This window comes from Oryctolagus cuniculus, chromosome 11 (assembly GCF_964237555.1).
Source record: "Oryctolagus cuniculus chromosome 11, mOryCun1.1, whole genome shotgun sequence".
NCBI classification, from domain to species: Eukaryota; Metazoa; Chordata; class Mammalia; order Lagomorpha; family Leporidae; genus Oryctolagus; species Oryctolagus cuniculus.
In genome coordinates, this window is record NC_091442.1 from 22,517,321 (window position 1) to 22,535,618 (window position 18,298).

Below are 18,298 nucleotides of genomic sequence, written 5' to 3' on the forward strand. Positions count from 1 at the left end.
TCAGTATCACCCAGCACAGAGGTAAATGTTACAATTGATGAAGTTTTATTGACATCTCATTATCCTCCAAAGTGCATAGCCTATGTTAGAATTCACTCTTGGTGTTGTGCATTCTACTGGTGTAGAAGACAAATGTGAGTTGTTCCAGCAAGTTATCGAGCCTGAAGGGGCTATGGGAAGTCCTGAATTTGTAGCCGCCTGTGTGGAAGTGTGGGAGTTGAAATACCCAGTACTTGCATGTAGCATCTGAAATGGGGGCAGTCTTGTAGGATTAAGCCTTTAGTCTGTGAGGTTTTCACTCGCTCTGGGTTGATAGTGTCAGGACTGAATTAGGGCCGTCGCCGCAGCTCAATAGGCTAATCCTCCACCTAGCGGCGCCGGCACACCAGGTTCTAGTCCCTGTCGGGGCGCCGGATTCTTTCCCGTTTGCCCCTCTTCCAGGCCAGCTCTCTGCTGTGGCCAGGGAAAGCAGTGGAGGATGGCCCAAGTGCTTGGGCCCTGCACCCCATGGGAGACCAGGAGAAGCACCTGGCTCCCGCCTTCAGATAGCGCGTCAGCTGTGGCGGCCTTTGGAGGGTGAACCAACGGCAAAAGGAAGACCTTTCTCTCTGTCTCTCTCTCTCATTGTCCACTCTGCCTGTCAAAAAAAAAAAAAAAAAAAAAAAAGGACTGAATTGGATTGTAGGATACTCAGCTGCTGTCAGAGAACTGGTTTCGGAGCACTCTCCTTGCCTACTTTCCCCATACAAGTGGGGTTGAAGTCATTACTTATTGCCAGCTCTTATTATGTTCTTCCTTCCGCCACCACCAATTTCCAGGGAGTGGCCAGGTTCTACAGGTCACGGAAAAAACACTTGATCACCACCCAGACGGAGCACAAATGTGTCTTGGACTCCTGCCGTTCACTTGAAGCTGAGGGCTTTAAAGTCACCTACCTCCCCGTGCAGAAGAGTGGGATCATTGACCTGCAGGTAGGAGTGGCTCTGGGCAGGAGGGACAAAATAGGAACAGCGTGGGTTCCACCCGTAGATCTATCTCTAAAGGCTCCACTGGAACTTAGAGCAAATCGAATGGGGAGCGTGCATTTTAGAGAAGTAGAGCTGGCATCGAAGGAGATTATGTTCCCCTTGAGTGTGTACTGTCCTTTTCTCTGGAGGATGTTTCCTTAGTTTATATGAGAGCTGTTCTGCACGTGTGCAGGATGCCAGGGACTCACAGTGTGGCAAAGCTCCGACCTCCCCTGTGCTGATGTGTCTCATTCTTGTGGGGAAAATAAAAGGAATGCTTTTTTTGAATAATCCCTTATTAGCCCATTTCCTTTTATGTCCATTTTGGGTGGTGAGTCCACATCTTGTCTGATTTTTGATACAACAATCCCTAGAAAAATTCCAGTAGTTTGTAGACAGAGTCCTGTTACCAAACTACAAACTCTTCTTTCTCATCATTCATTGTTTCTTTCCTCTTTCTTCTTATTCATATTCAATCATCAATCCTTTAGATTCCTATCTGACTGTAGCCTTATAAAATCTCTGGAATTGCACTTTCATTTCTTTGGCTAGATCGAATCCCATATCTTAGCTACCTCTGGACTCAAACTTTGTTCCCAGAACTAGTCCTTTAGCCGCCACCTTCCAGCATCGTTAGATCATTAAACTGACTTTGTAAAAAAAAAAAAAGAAAAGAAAAAAAAGATTTATTTGTATTTATTTGGAAGGCAGAGGGAGAGACAAAGAGAGATCTTCCACCCACTGGTTCACTCTCCAAATGGCTGCAATGGCTGGGGCAGAGCCAGGCCAAAGCCAGGAGCCCCAGGATTCTTCCAGTTCTCCCACATGGGTACGGGAACTCAAGCACTCAAGAGAGCCATCCTCTACTGCTTTCTCAGGCATGTTAGCAGGGAGCTGGATTGGAAGTGGAGCACCTGGTTCTCAAGCCAGTGCCCATATAGGATGCTGGCATTGTAGGCTGTGGCTTAACCTCCTACACCATAACACCAGCCCCTAAAATTTGATTTTTCTTATTTATTTTCTTTTTCTATTTTTAATTTTCTTTTGTTAATTTATTCTTATTTATTTGAAAAGCAGAGAGAGAGAAAGGTGGAAAGAGAGCTTCCATCTGCTTATTCCTCCTCAGATGCCTCTAAAAGCCAAGGCTGGGCCACGCCAGAGTAGAGCGCACAGTACTCAATCTGAATCACCCAGATGCATGTCAGGGACTTAACTGCTTGAGCCATGACTTTTTTTTTTTTTTTTTTTTTTAACTTTATTTATGATTTTGAAAGGCAAATTCGCAGAAGGAGAAGAAAAGACAGAGAGGGATCTTCCCATCTACTGGTTCATTCCTCATGTGGCAGCAATGGCCAGGGTTGGACCTCCCTGACGCCAGGAGCCTGGAGCTCTATCTGGGTCTCTGATGTGGGTGATAGGGGCCCAATCACTTGGGCCATCTTCGACTGGTTTCCCAGGTACGTTAAGAAGAAGCTAGATTGGAAGTGGAGGAGCTGGGACTAAAACTGGTGCTCACATGGGATACTAGTATCGCACGTGGTAGTGTAACCTGCTGTGCCACAATGCTGGCCTTTTGAGCCATCATTCTAGGTGCATATTAGCAGGAAATTGGATCAGAAATGGAGTGGCTAGGAATTGAACTCAGGCACTCTGACATGGAATATAGCTATCCGAAGTGGTGACTTAACTGCTAACCCAGATACCTGCCCCTAGATTTTTATTTATTTTTTATGTCTTAAAGATTTATTCATTTGAGGGGCTGGTGTTCTGGTATAGCTGGTAAAACTGCTGCCTGCGATGCTGGCTTCCCATATGGGCGCAGGTTCAAGTCTTAGCTGCCTCGCTTCTGGTCCAGCTCCCTGCTAATGTGCCTGAGAAAGCAGCAGAAGATGGCCCAAGTGCTTGGGCCCCTGCTACCCACACTGTAGACCCCAGAAGAAGCTTCTGGCTCCTGGCTCTGGCCTAGCCTGGCCTTGGTTCAGTGGGTGAGTAAACCAACCTATAGAGGGCCTTTCTTCTCTCCATCGCTCCCTCTCTCTCTGTAACTTTGACTTTCAAATAGATAAAATAAAATCTTTTAAAAATAAAATTTATTGCCGGTGCTGCGGCTCACTAGGCTAATCCTCTGCCTGCGGCTCTGGCACTCTGGGTTCTAGTCCCAGTTGGGGTGCCAGTTTTGTCCTGTTGCTCCTCTTCCAGTCCAGCACTCTGCTGTGGCCCGGGAGGTCAGTGGAGGATGGCCCAAGTGCTCAGGCCCCTGCACCCGCATGGGAGACCCGGAAAAAGCACCTGGCTTCTGGCTTCAGATTGGCGCAGCACCAGCCATAGTGGCCATTTGGGTAGTGAACCAACGGAAGGAAGACCTTTCTCTCTGTCTCTCTCTCTCACTGTCTGTTACTCTACCTGTAAAAATAATAATAATAATTATAGTAATAATAAAAAGGAAGTGGAACAGCCAGGACTCAAACCAGCACTCATACTGGGTGCCTCACTGTAGGCAGAGGCTTAACCTACTATACCATAGCACCTGCTCCTCAAATTTTTTTACATGCAGCTTTTTTAAGTGTTTGGAAACATAAGATGTAATTCATATACCAAAGAGCTCACTCTTTTTTTTTTTTTTTTTTTTTTAGATTTTATTTATTTATTTGAGAGGTAGAGTTGGGCGTGGCATGGAGAGATAAAGAGAAAAGTCTCCCATCCACTGGCTAACTCCCCAAGTGGCTGCAACAGCTGGAGATGCGCTGATCCCTTGCAGGTGCAGGGGCCCAAGCATGTAGCCATTTTCTATTGCTTTCCCAGGCCGTAGCAGAAATCTGAATCTGAAGAGGAATAGCTGGGACTAGAACTGGGGCCCGTATGGGATGCTGGCACCACAAGTGGAGGCTTAGCCCACTACGCTACAGCGCCGACTCCCAAAGTTCACGCTTTTAAAGGTTGTAATTGAGGGGCTGGTGTTGTGTTGCAGCAGGTAAAGCCACTGCTTGTGATGCCAGCATCCCATATGAGTGCTGGTTCAAGTTCCAGGTGCTCTACTTCCAATCCAGCTCTCTGCTATGGCCTGGAAAAGCAGTGGAAGATGGCCTAAGTCCTTGGGCTCCTGCACCCACGTGGGAGACCCAGAAGAAGCTCCTGGCTCCTGGCTCCAATTGGCCCAACTCCAGACATTGTGGCCATTTAGGGAGTGAACCAGTGGATGGAAGACCTCTGTCTCTGTCTGCCTCTGCCTCTCTGTAACTCTCCCTTTCAAATAAATAAATCAATCTTTAGAAAATAATAAAGTATACAGTTGAGTGTTTTTTAGTTTATTCACAAAGTTATTCAGCAGTTACCATGATCACGTTATACTGCAATTTCACTGACCCCTAAAAGCTGCCCATGTTTACTTTTGTCATGTGTTCATCTAAAAATTCATTGCCAAATTCAAGATCCTGAAGACTTACTCCTGTGTTTCTGTTTAAGAGTTTGATAATTTTAGCTTTACATTTAGGTCTTTGATTCATTTTGAGTTGATTTTTGTGTATCATATGAGGAAAGGATCACTTCTTTCTTTTTCATGTATCTGAAGTTGTCCTGCTATAATGTTTATTGCAAAGACTGATTTTCCCCATTGAGTAGTTTTGGTAACATTGTTGAAAATCAATTGAGCATTCCTTTGTGAGTTTATTTCTGGGCTCTTAAGTTCTAGTAGTTCTAGTTCATGTATGTGTCTGACCTACACCATTACCACACTTTTTTTTTTTTTTTTTTTTTTTACTTTTTTATTTGACAGGTAGAGTTAGTGAGAGAGAGAGACAGAGAGAAAGGTTTTCCTTCCGTTGGTTCACTCCCCAAATGGCCACTACAGCTGGTGCTGCGCCAATCTGAAGCCAGGAGCCAGATTTACCTGCTATACTATAGAAGCTGGCCCCAGGCCATTATAATTTTGATAGAGATTGGATTGACTATAGACTACATTTGGGGAATATTGCCATTTTAACAGTACCCTTGGCCGGCGCCGCGGCTCACTAGGCTAATCCTCTGCCTAGCGGCGCCGGCACACCGGGTTCTAGTCCCGGTCGGGGCGCCGGATTCTGTCCCGGTTGCCCCTCTTCCAGGCCAGCTCTCTGCTGTGGCCAGGGAGTGCAGTGGAGGATGGCCCAAGTGCTTGGGCCCTGCACCCCATGGGAGACCAGGAAAAGCACCTGGCTCCTGGCTCCTGCCATCGGATCAGCGCGGTGCACCAGCCGCAGCGGCCATTGGAGGGTGAACCAACAGCAAAGGAAGACCTTTCTCTCTGTCTCTCTCACTGTCCACTCTGCCTGTCAAAAAAAAAAGAAAAAAAAAACAAAAAAAAAACAAAAAACAGTACCCCAGGCCATAGCAGAGAGCTGGATGGGAAGAGGAGCTGGTACTAGAACCAGCACCCATATAGGATGCCGGTGCTTCAGGTCAGGGTGTTAACCCGTTGCACCACAGGGCTGGCCCCGTTTTCTTAATTTACTTTTTAGGTTATTGCTAGTGTGCATAAATATAACTGATTTTTGTAGAGCATGTATTCTGTTACTTTCTTGAGCTCATTTATTACATCGAATAGTCTTGTTGATTCTCTGGAGTATTTCATACATACATACATATATGTATATATGTGTGTGTGTGTATGCACATAGTTCTGCTTCTTTCTTGCCTGCCTAAATGCATTTTATTTCTTTCTCTTGCCTGATTGCCATGGCAAGAACTTGGAGTACAATGTTGAGTTGAAGTAACAACAGCAAGTGGCCTTGTCTTATTCCTGATCTTTGGTGAAAACTTTTTAGTATTTCACCATTAATTATAATGGTAGCTGTATTTTTTGTTGATGTTCTGTAGTTACTTAAGGAAGCTTTATTATGTTCCTAGTTTGTTGAATGTTTTTTATCATGAAAGTTTGTCAGATTTTTTTGTTACCATTTTGTGTATACACAGATGTGGTCATGTGGTTTTGTTCTCTCTATATATATATTATATAGATTTACATTCTGGATACAGTTCCTCTTAGTAATAGTGTATGATACTTTTTGTATGTTGCTGGACTTGGTTTCTTAGTATTTTGTTAATGATTTTTGTTATTTTGTAAAATTTTATAATTTTTAATTTTCTAATTGTTTTTAGAAGCTGGCAGTCTTTTTTTTTTTTTAATTATTTTATTTATTTGAAAGACAGAGTTAAAGAGAGAGGTATAGCCAGAGAGAGAGAGAAAGTTCTTCCTTCTACTGGTTCACTCCCCAAATGACTGCAATGGCCAGAGCCGAGCTGATCTGAAACCAGGAGCCAAGAGCTTCTTCTGGGTCTCACACGCAGGTACAGGGGTCCAAGGACTTGGATCATCTTCCACTGCTTTCCCACACCAAAGCCAAGAGCTGAATCAGAAATGGAGCAGCCAGAGAGAGAGAGGCAAAGACAGAGAGAAGTCTTCATCCATTGGTTCAATCTCCAAATGACTGTAATAGCCAGGGCTGGGCTGGACTGAAGCCAGGAGCCAGGAACTTCATCTCTGTCTCCCACATGGATGCAGGGACCCAAGCACTTCATCTGTCTTCTGCTGCTTTCCCAGGTGAATGAGAAGTGGAGCAGCCAGGGCTTGAACCAGTGCCGATATGGGCTGCCAGCACAGTAGGCAGTGGTTTAACCTCCAATGCTACAGTGCCACTCACCCCTCATTGATCTATTAATTTTTTTTTAAGATTTATTTTTTATTTATTTGAAAGAGAGAGAGAGGTAGAGTGAGAGAGAGTGGTCTTCTATCTGCTGGTTCACTCCCCAGTTGGCTGCAATGGCCAGAGCTGAGCTGATCCAAAGCCAGGATCCAGGATTTCTTCTGGGTCTCCCACATGGGTGCAAAGGCCCAAGGACTGGGCCATCTTCCACTGCTTTCCCAGGCCACAGCAGAGAGCTGGATCAGAAGTGGAGCAGCCGGGCCTTAGCTAGAGGCCTTATGAGTTACTGGCTCTGCAGGCCGGGGCTTTAACCCACTATTAATCTTTTCTTTCTTGTCTTAATCTCTTTAGGATAGGTGTTTGATATAGAGGTTAGATTGCTACCTGGGATGCCCACATTCTATTTCTCAGTGAATGGTTTTGAGTTCTGGCTCTGCTTCTGATTCCAACTTCCTCCTAATGTGATTTTGGAGGTAATAGGTGATGGCTCATGTATTTGGTTCCCTGCCATGTGGAACACCCAGAAGGAATTCTTGGCTCTTAGCTTTGGTCTGGCCCTGCCTGGGCTTTGGAGATATTTTAGGAATGAACCAGCAGTTTGGAGTTGTCTCTGTCTCTGTCTCTACTTTTCAAGTAAATAAAATAAGTAAAAATTTCAAAAATAAAAGTTTATGTCGGGGCTGGTGCTGTGGTGCAGCAGGTTAAGCCACAGTCTGCAGCAGGAATATCCCATTTAGGTTCCAGTTCAGTTCATGGCTGTTCACTTCTGATCCAGCTCCCTACCAATGTGCCTGGGAAAGCAGCGGGAGATGATTCAAATACTGGGTTCCCTGCGCCCACACAGAAAACCCATAAGAAGCTCATGGCTCCTGCTTTGGCCTGGCCCAGCCCCAGTTGTGATATATTTTTTAAAATATTTATTTATTTATTTGAAAGAGTTAAACAGAGAGAGAGAGAGAGAGGTCTTCCATCCTCTAGTTCACTACCCAATTGGCCGCAATGGCCAGAGCTGTGCCAATCCAAAGCCAGGAGCTTCTTTTGGGTCTCCCACGTGGGTGCAGGGGCCCAAGGACTTGGGCTATCTTCCACTGCTTTCCCAAGCCATAACAAAGAGCTGGATCTAAAGTGGAGTAGCTACGGCTTGAATCTGCGCCCATATGGGATGCCAGCACTGCAGGCAGTGGCCTTACCTGCTATGTCACAGCACAGGCCCCTGTTGTAACCATTTTGGCGTAAACTAGTGGATGGAAGGTCTCTCTTTCTCTCTGTGTAACTCTTTCAAATAAATTAATTAATTTAAAAAGAAAGAAGAAAAAGGTTTATGTCAAGTCCCAGCGCTCATGAAATTTCTTTGGCTACTCCAGTCCCTTCTAATCTCTTCCTTCTCTAAATTACTTCATCGTTTAATGGTTTTACTTCTGTTAGGAAAATAGCACAGTTTTATCTATGGTGCAATTTACACCTGACAGTATCCTAGGCTCTAGACCCGCCTCCTCCCCCACCCCCACCCCGCTGCTGCCATTGCTAGAAGCCAGGTAGCCACACGGCCCAACCGCTGTTGTCAAGCTCCACTCCCATCCTAGTGGGATTCGCTGCTCCTACTTCCCTGCCCACCCCCCACCCTCAGGCAAAGTTTTGAAAGGACCTGCTCCTGAACATGTGGCTCTCTTCTCTCCTGCTCACTCTCTCTCACTCTCTTCTCTGCGCTCTCTGCTCTCCTCTCCTCTCCCCCTCTCGTGTCTCTTCTCTGCTCTCTCTCTTTTTCCCTCTTCGCCCTTTCCCTCCAGACTGCTGGGTTTTCCCCAATAAACTCTTTCCCTTACTCCGGTGTTTGGTGTGTTTTGTGACAGCCTAACAACTTCTGTGCTGTATTGTGTGTGTTTATATGTGTCTACTAGATTGTTTCTTGAATGCAAGAGTATGTATTTCCTAGATTGTATTTTCTCATTATAAACTTAGTGTGTTTCATTTTAAAATTTTTAAAACTTATTTTCATTTAATTTTTAAAAAAGATTTGTTTATTTGAGAAGCAGAGTTTCAGATAGAGGAAGAGAGAGTTATTCCATCTGCTGGTTCATTCCCCAAGTGGCCGCAATGCCTGGAGCTGGGCTAATCAGAAGCCACGACCAGGAGCATCTTCTGGGTCTCCCACATGGGTGCAGGGGCCCAAGCCATTGATTCCCTCCTCTGCTGTTTCCCCAGGCCATTAGCAGGGAAGTGGAGCAGCCAGGAGTAGGTATGGGATGCCGCAGGCAGAAGCTTAACTTACTAAGCCACAGCATCCCTATTTTCACTTTATTGAAAAGGCAGAGACAGAGAGATAGAGCTCTTCCATTCTCTGATTCACTCCCCATGTGCCCGAAATAGTTAAGGCTGGGCAAGGCCAAAGCCAGGAGCCAGAACTCAATCCAGGAAGGAACCCATGTACTTGAGCCATCATTTGCAGCCTGCCAGCGTGTGCATTGTCTGTTAACTGCATCAGAAGCAAAGCAGCTGGAACTTGAACCAGGCACTGGATACATAGTGTCTTTTTTTTCTCTTCCCACTGTGCCTTTAGTGCCAGGTACTAGGCGGGAAGGATTGAACAAGGCAGGCCTAATCTATCTGCCTCAGGGAGCTCACATTCTAGTGAGGTGGTAGTGGTTTACATGTAAACAAACAATTAAGTGCTATGAAAAAATCAAACAAGAGAGAACTTAACACTGAGCACTTATATTAGATCAGTGTATGGGAAGGTTGATTAGTAATTCTTTTAAGGTTCATGTTTCAGCCAGATGTGGTACCTGCCTCCAGGTTATTTTTAATAAACCTGTTCTGTGTGGTTTATTCTATTTTTTGTAGCTTACTTTGATACCCTAAGGTAAAAAAGGCTCCCCTTCTCTTTTTTTATATCAAACTTTGTAGTTTTAGGTAATTATGGATTCATATGCAGTCGTTTGTGTTGGTTTTTTTTTTTTTTTTTTTTTTTTGACAGGCAGAGTTAGACAGCGAGAGAGACAGAGACAGAGAGAAAGGTCTTCCTTCCATTGGTTCACACCCCAAAATGGTTGCCACGGCTGGCGCGCTGCGCCGATCCAAAGCTAGGAGCCAGATGCTTCCTCCTGGTCTCCCATGGGGTGCAGGGCCCAAGCACTTGGGCCATCCTCCACTGCCTTCCTGGGCCACAGCAGAGAGCTGGACTGGAAGAGGAGCAACTGGGACAGAACCGGTGCCCCAACCGGGACTAGAACCTGGAGTGCCGGTGCCAAAGGCAAAGGATTAGCCTAGTGAACTGCAGCGCTGGCCCATATGCAGCTGTAAGAGACAATACAGAGAGATCATATTTACTCTTTGCCTAGTTTCCTTTTTTTTTTTTTTTTTTTTTGACAGGCAGAGTGGACAGTGAGAGAGAGAGACAGAGAGAAAGGTCTTCCTTTTGCCGCTGGTTCACCCTCCAATGGCCGCCGCGGCCGGTTCGCTACGGCCGGCGCACCGCGCTGATCCGATGGCAGGAGCCAGGAACCAGGTGCTTTTCCTGGTCTCCCATGGGGTGCAGGGCCCAAGCACCTGGGCCATCCTCCACTGCACTCCCTGGCCACAGCAGAGGGCTGGCCTGGAAGAGGGGCAACCGGGACAGAATCTGGCGCCCCGACCGGGACTAGAACCCTGTGTGCCGGCGCCGCTAGGCGGAGGATTAGCCTAGTGAGCCGCGGCGCCGGCCTTTTTTTAAGATTTTTTAAAAAGACTGGATTATTTTGGGGGCTGGCACTACGGAACAGTAGGTAATGCCGCCTCCTGCAGTGCTGGCATCCCACATGGGCACCAGTTGAGTCCTAGCTGCTCCATTTCCGATGCTACTCTCTGCTATGGCCTGCTATGGGCCCCTGCACCAGAGTGGGAGATCTGGAAGAAGCTCTTGGCTTTGGATCAGCACAGCTCCGGCCGTAAAGCCAATTGGGGAATGAACCAATGGATGGAAGACCTCTCTCTCTCTCTGCCTCTCCTTCTCTCTTGGTGTAACTCTGACTTTCACATAAATAAATAAATCTTTAAAAAATTATTTTATTTGAAAGGCAGAGTTATGAGGCAGAGGCAGAGAGAAAGAGAGAGAGATTTCATCCTCTGGCTCACTCCTTAGATGGCTGCACTAGATGGAGCTGCGCCAATCCAAAGCCAGGAGCCAGGAGCTTCTTCCAGGTCTCCCATTCATGTGCAGGGTCCCAAGGACTTGGTTCATCTTCTACTGCTTTCCCAGGGCATAACAGAGAGCTGGATAGGAAGTGGAGCAGCTGGGACTTGAACCGGGGCCATATGGGGTGCCAGCACTGCAGGTAGCTGCTTTACTCGCTCAGCCACAGCACCGCCCCTTAAAAGATTTTATTGATTTATATAAGAGGTAGAGTTACAGACAGTGAGAAGGAGAGATGGGAAGAAAGGTCTTCCATTCTCTGGTTCACACCCAAATAGTTGCAACAGCTGGAGCTGGGCCAGTCTGAAGCCAGGAGCCAGAACCTTCCTCCGGGTCTCTCACACAGGCGCAGGGGTACATTCACTTGGGCTATCTTCCATTGCTTTCTCAGGCTGTAAGCAGTTAGCTGGATCACTAGAGGAGCAGCTGGGACACATACCAGCACCCATATGGGATGCAGGTACCACACGTGGAGGATTAAGCTACAGCCCTGGCCCTCCCAGTTTTTTTTTTTTTTTATTAAAAAAATTTTTTTTTTTTGACAGGCAGAGTGGACCGTGAGAGAGAGAGACAGAGAGAAAGGTCTTCCTTTGCTGTCGGTTCACCCTCCAGTGGCTGCCGCGGCCAGTGCGCTGTGGCTGGCGCACCACACTGATCCGAAGCCAGTAGCCAGGTGCTTCTCCTGGTCTCCCATGGGGTGCAGGGCACAAGCACTTGGGCCATCCTCCACTGCACTCCTGGGCCACAACAGAGAGCTGGCCTGGAAGAGGGGCAACCGGGACAGAATCCGGCGCCCCAACCGGGACTAGAACCCGGTGTGCTGGCGCCGCAAGGCGGAGGATTAGCCTAGTGAGCCGCGGCACCAGCCCCCAGTTTCTTTAATAGTAATGATTGGGATGAGATTGAGGTGGAGATATTACCTCCATTTGTCTCACATGGAAGAAGAAACTCTAAGCAGATAAGCAGAGAGATTTAAAAGCAAGTTTTACTAGAGTCTAAGAGCTCCAGCCAGAGCTGCATGGAGGGGGCTGTTGGCAATGGAGTTTTTAAGGACAATTTTGAAAAGAAAAAAAAAAAAAACTGACCAATCAGATTGGTCAATCAGTTACAAGTTACCTTCAGTTACAAGTTAGGGACAAAACCCATCTGAAGACCTGATTTGCAATCCTTTATCCTGTCTAGCCTGCTCTGGATAATACATGAAAGCCATCCAAAGAGTGGAATGGGTATCTTGTTTTCACAATAAACTGTGAGCTCAGGAAGGTGGAGTCACCACTCCTTTGCTATTCTCACAATAAGATTGGAAGCTCCCAAGGAGTGGGCAGCCTTGCTAAGGATAACTTTTGGGGGAACATTTTCCCCCCTCAATTTCCAGACTGCCTATTAATCCATCTGACTCCTCACAATAACACCTTAAGAAGGTAGAGTACACCATCACAACCAGGATAGTGACACTGATACAGTCCGCCAATCTTTTTCTGATATATTCAGTTTCACTTGTACTCCTATGCGTATGTGTATGTAGTTAGTGTAACCACCACCATAGTCAAGATACAAATGTCTGGGGCCAGTGCTGTGGCTTAGTGAGTAAAGCCATCTCCTGCAGTGTTGGCATCCCATATGGGTACTGGTTGCAGTCCCAGCAGCTCCACTTATCCAGCTTTCTGCTATGGCCTGGAAAGACAATGGACGATGGCAGAAATCCTTGGGCCCCTGCACCAGTGTGGGAGACCTGTTTTCTTTTTAAGGGCCGGTGCTATGGCGCAGCATCCGATATGGACACCGGTTCTAGTCCCAGCTGCTCCCCTTCCAATCCGGCTCTCTGCTATGGCCTGGGAAAGCAGTAGAAGATGGCCCAGGTCCTTGGGCCCCTGCACCCACGCAGGAGACCCGGAAGAAGCTCCTGGCATCGGATTGACACAGCTTTGGCCATTGCAGCCAATTGGGGAGTGAACCACCAGATGAACAATATCTCTCTGCCTCTCCTCTCTATGTGTAACTCTTTCAAATAAATAAATAAATCCTAAAAAAAAAAAAAAAAATACAAGTGATTTAATCATCCCATTGTTCCTTTGCATTGTTCTTGTAAAACCACTAATTTGTCTTCTGTTTCTTTAATTTTGTCATTTCATAATATTATATAAATGGAGTCCATAAGTTAGATACCTGCTGGTATTGGCATTGTCAGTTAGCATTGTCTTTGGAGACTCATTCACTGTTACAAGCAGCAGCAGTTTGTTCCTTTGTGCTGAATCTACTCCCTGTTGTCTGTAACTATGCACCTGTCACAGACATCTAGGTAGTTCCTAATGTTTGGCAATTATTCGCAAAGGTACTTTGGACAGTTAAGTGTTTTTTTGTGTGTGAATTTAATTTTATTTCACTGAGTTAAATGACTAAAAGTGAATTACTAGGCCAGCGCCATGGCTCACTAGGCTAATCCTCCGCCTTGCGGCGCCAGCACACCGGGTTCTAGTCCCGGTTGGGGCGCCGGATTCTGTCCCGGTTGCCCCTCTTCCAGGCCAGCTCTCTGTTGTGGCCCAGGAGTGCAGTGGAGGATGGCCCAAGTGCTTGTGCCCTGCACCCCATGGGAGACCAGGAGAAGCACCTGGCTACTGGCTTCGGATCAGCGTGATGCGCTGGCCGCAGCGCACCAGCCGCGGTGGCCATTGGAGGTGAACCAATGGCAAAAGGAAGACCTTTCTCTCTGTCTCTCTGTCTCTCTCTCTCTCACTGTCCACTCTGCCTGTCAAAAAAAAAAAAAAAAAAAGTGAATTACTAGGTTGTAATATTATTTCATGTTTAGCTTCATAATAAATAAAAACTGCTGGACTATCTTAGATTCCCACCAGCAATGTATAAACAATCCAAATTCTCTGCATCTTTATCAGCACTTGGTGTTGTCAGGAAAGGAGGTGCAAAATAGAGAGGAGGCAGTATACAAATTTATGGCCAGACCAAATTTATTCAGAGAAAATAAATTCAAGGAGGTGGGTGACCAACTGCCACCATACACAAGATAGGACATGTGGCAGAAGGCCCCACCCCACAGGGGCTGGACCTTTTTATACTTTAGGAGGGCTAGGGATGGAGGTGGGGGTACAGGGGCTGCAGGCAGAGGGGAATTCCTGGAACTGGGCAGGGCCTTGGGAACACAGAAAAGAATGCAGGGTGGGGAGGAAGGCTACTGAATGTGAGACCCAACTGAGATTCAAGGGCAAGGAATGCATTCCAATGTTTCTCTTTTAGGCAATGAGCAAGAATGGCTGAGGCTTATACCTTTGTTCCAACAGTCAGTATTTTTATTTTAATCATTCTGGTAGATGTATAATGAAGGAACCTTTTGAAAAAAGATTTGTTTTATGTATTTGAAAGGCAGCATTATGGAGAGAGAGGGCGTGAACAAGAGATCTTCTCTCCATTGGTTCACTCCCCAAATGGCTGCAATGGCTGGGGCTGGGCCAGTCTGAAGTCAGGAACTTGGAACTCCATCTAGGTCTCCCACATTGGGTGTATGGAAACAAATATTTGGGCTATCTCTTTTGCCTTCCCAAGTCTATTAACAGGGAGCTGGATCCTAAGTGGAGCCCAGGGCTCAATATGGTGTTCATAGGAGATGTTGTCCTCACATTTGGTGGCTTAACCTGTTACTCCACAACACTGACAAAGAGCCCTTTTCAAGACTAAGCTTGACTACATTCTCACTTAGGGAGGACTTTGTTGGCACTCCGTAGTTCCTTACTCCTTATTCTTAGGAACTAGAGGCCGCCATCCAGCCAGATACCAGCCTGGTCTCCGTCATGACTGTGAACAATGAAATTGGAGTGAAGCAGCCTATTGCAGAGATAGGTGAGTATCATGGATTAACCCTGATTCTTGCCAAATCTGAGTCAATGTGAGGGAGCACGGGTAGACTGGGAGCTGTGACACTGTAGAATACAGTAAGGAAGTTAAAAGAAAGACCTTATGTACCTTGTTCGAGGACATTGTAAGTGGCACAGTTAGTATTTGAGTCCATGTTTAGTACCCTGTGTGTTTTTTCATTTTATTGCAGTGGCTGTCAACAACAACAGAAATCCTCAGCCCGTTTTCCCGTTCATGTTTTTCCAATTTAGAACATGTCTCTATTATCCCTGCTTAGAGCTTACCCTATAATCTCTTTAGGTATGTTAGCCTAAATAAATAAATAAATAAATAAATAAAATCCTTTGTTTCTTTTAAATCAAAAAGGATCTAAAAGGTAATTCAACATATTGAAAGGCTGGTGTTCATGAGGCTCTAAGAGTCTTATGTATCAAAATATCAGGGGCAAAATAGAATTTAATAAAAAACACATCAAGGGGTGTTTTGATTTGGTGCCTTGTCTTTCATCTTTTTATTCCACTGGGAAGAGAGAGAAAGGGAGTGGGGTGTAGAGTGGAAGGGAGGTAGGGGAGAGAGAAAAGGATGAGGGAAGGGACTTACTGTACATGATATTGGCAGAGGTCATTTAATGTGAGTAGAGACAGTTCTTGGTGTATTGTGGGATTGCTGCTGTGTGACGTGGCCACATTGTGCTATGAGTCCTCCCCTTTGTTGTTTCCCTAGGGAGGATTTGCAGTTCCAAAAAAGTATATTTTCATACCGATGCAGCCCAGGCTGTTGGAAAAATCCCACTGGATGTCAACGACATGAAGATTGATCTCATGAGCATCAGTGGTCACAAAATCTATGGTCCCAAAGGTGCCAGTGCTTCTTGTACTTCCTCCTTTTTGTAGCTCCCAGAAAATCCTCTGACAGATGTTCCTTAGAGTCATTTGGGGATATCATTGTCTTTAAAAAAAAAAAAAAAGATTTATTTATTTATTTGAAGGTCAAAGTTATGGAGAGAGGGAGAGACAGATCTTTCATCTGCTGGTTCATCCCCAAATGGCCGCACCGGCCAGGGCTGGGTCAGACCAAATCCAGGAGCCAGGAGATTCATCCAGGTCTCCCACATGCATGCAGGGGCCCAAGGACCTGGGCCATCTGCTGCTGCTTTCCCAGGAGTATCAGCAGGGAGATGGATTAGAAGTGGAGTAGATGGCTCTCAAACTGGTGCCTATAAGGGACGCCAGCATCCTAAGAGGCAGCTTTACCTGCTATGCCACAATGCTGGCCCCACTATCATTGCTTTTAGAAGAAGTTGTACTTTCATAGTACCTTGCAAAGTGAATGTCATTTAGCAATAGCCAAAAAACATTCAACTATTCAAAAGCCCCAGCAGTTATTATGTATATATACAGGACATTCTTCCTGGCTCTATACTAGAAAATCCTCAGAAGGCATGTAGATATTAATTGTGTTGAGGAACAAGAAGTTTTGTCAAATCAAATTTAGTTAGCTGTGTCCAGGTATCTTGTCTGCCCTAATATGATGTTCAGAGGAACAGTCTTTGAGTCCTTCATTCCCCTGGTCTTGCTTCAGCTTAGTGGCAGATCGTATGGCCTTTAACATCTCTTGGTGTTTGTTCCTAACAGACTTAGGAGTCTGTGCTCCTGTTGGTCTCTTAGGATTCCTGACTATTCCCTGTGGTTCTGTTGGCCTAGGAATGTTTGCAAGGTTGAGGTCTGCCTCTTCTTCTGGACCACTAGGGAGAGATTATTGTCCTCTGTGGAAGTAGCCATATAAAAATTGACTTCTCCCTATCTGGGGTAAGGGCTTTTTTTTCAGTGATGTCTGTGTCTCCAAGATGTGTCACACCCTGTGGGAGATGGTGGACTAGCTCTTAGAAGTATTGAAGATGGTGTCTTCTTCCAGGTCTCTCACACAGGTGCAGGGGCCCAAGGATTTGGGCCATCTTCTACTGCTTTCCCAGGCCATAAGAGAGCTGGATCGGAAGTGGAGCAGCCAGGTTTCGAACCAGTGCTCATGTGTGATGCCAGTACTGCAGGCAGTAGCTTTACCTGCGATGCCACAGCGCCAGCTCCAGTTGTTTGTTTTTAACAGCACTGTTTTAATATTATAGGGTATAACCATGAAACATTCAAGTTTGCTTTTTTACCATATGGAGATGGAATAATTGTGTTTTTACCACAGTGTGTATCATCTATTACTTGCCATTGTGCCCTTGACTTTCTACAGAGGTTTCCTTTTTTCTTAAAAGTTTATTTATGTATTTATTAACTTGAAAGGCAATTACAGAGAAAGAGAGAGAGAGAGAGATCTTCCATCTGCTGGTTCACTCCACAAAAGCCTTCAGTGGCTGGAGTTAGGCCAGGCCAAAGCCAGGAACCAGTAACTCCACCTGGGTCTCCCACGTGGGTACAAGGGCCCAAGTACTTGTCTTATCTTCTTTCTTTTTTTTTTTTCTTTAAAGATTTTATTTATTTGAAAGGTAGAGTTACAGACAGTGAGAGCAAGAGACAGAGAGAGAGGTCTTCCAACTGCTGGTTCACTCCCCAAATGGCTGCAACAGCCAGAACTGGGTCAATCCAAAGCCAGGAACCAGGAGCTTCCTCTGGGTCTCCCATGGGTGTGTAGGGGCCCAAGCATTTGGGCCATCTTCTACTGCTTTCCCAGGCCATAGCAGAGAGCTGGATTGGAAGAGGAGCAGCTGTGGCCCATATGGAATGCCAGTGCTGTAGGCAGAGGATTAACCTACTGCACCACAGCGCCAGCCCCCTCTTGTCTGCTTATCTTCTGCTGCCTTCCCAGGCACATTAGTAATGAGCCAGATCAGAAATGGAGCAGAAATGGATCAGAATTGTTTCAAGCCAAGACTTGAACCAATACTTCAAAATGGGATGCCCATGCCACAGGCAGCATTTTAACCTGCTATGCTGTGACTCTGTCCTCCCTAGCCAAGTGTTTGGAATGGGTAATATTATGTCGTATTGGCCAAGATCTTTCCTGTTGGCTTTACAAAGAAAGATACAGTGCAATTATTTTGGGTTAGAAAAAGTGTTGTGTCAGTAGCCTGCTTACCATATAGGGAGAGTTACCATGCTGCTGAAAAGTTCAGAACATTGTAATAAACCATGCTAAGCAAATAATTCACAACACCCCACTTACATAAGGCAACTGCAATAGAAGACCTTAACATCCACATGTACTAAAGAATAAGAAGTTTACAGACAGTCAGACTGTCTTTCCTACATCTGAAATGGTTTAATCATAGAATAACATCAGCAGTTAACTGCTAGTGTCCAGCATTCAGCTTTCATATACCCCACCTTTTTGGCCAGTTCAAAAAGGAAAGTTTTCTTGTGACAGACAATGAAACAATCAAAACAAGTGAAAGTGGTATTTGCTGGGAAATCTGAAAAAAAAAAATGCTAGTTTCATAAAGTGTTTGATACCAATTTTGGATTATAAATAAAATATATATCTTTTTCCAAATTATGCAACATTATTTCAGTCTTTAAGAATGAACTCACTTGGATATTTAAAGTCGCCTGTGTTGTGGTGCAGTGAGGTAAGCCGGTGAT

At 45.6% G+C, this 18,298-nt stretch overlaps 1 protein-coding gene and 1 long non-coding RNA gene across 3 annotated transcripts in view; both read left to right on the top strand.

The window, feature by feature from the left end:
• The window catches only part of NFS1 (NFS1 cysteine desulfurase), a 33,412-nt gene that overhangs the window by 7,810 nt on the left and 7,304 nt on the right, over positions 1 to 18,298 (top strand). Inside the window, 3 exon segments of one of the 2 annotated variants that reach the window (NM_001171334.1) lie at positions 819 to 971; positions 14,606 to 14,699; positions 15,438 to 15,572. In NM_001171334.1, coding sequence (NP_001164805.1) covers positions 819 to 971; positions 14,606 to 14,699; positions 15,438 to 15,572 — 382 coding nt within the window. 2 annotated transcript variants of the gene reach the window in all.
• On the top strand, positions 16,416 to 16,775 carry LOC138844310 (uncharacterized). The gene is made up of 2 exons (XR_011379928.1): positions 16,416 to 16,522; positions 16,629 to 16,775. It is a non-coding gene; the product is annotated as an uncharacterized lncRNA (long non-coding RNA).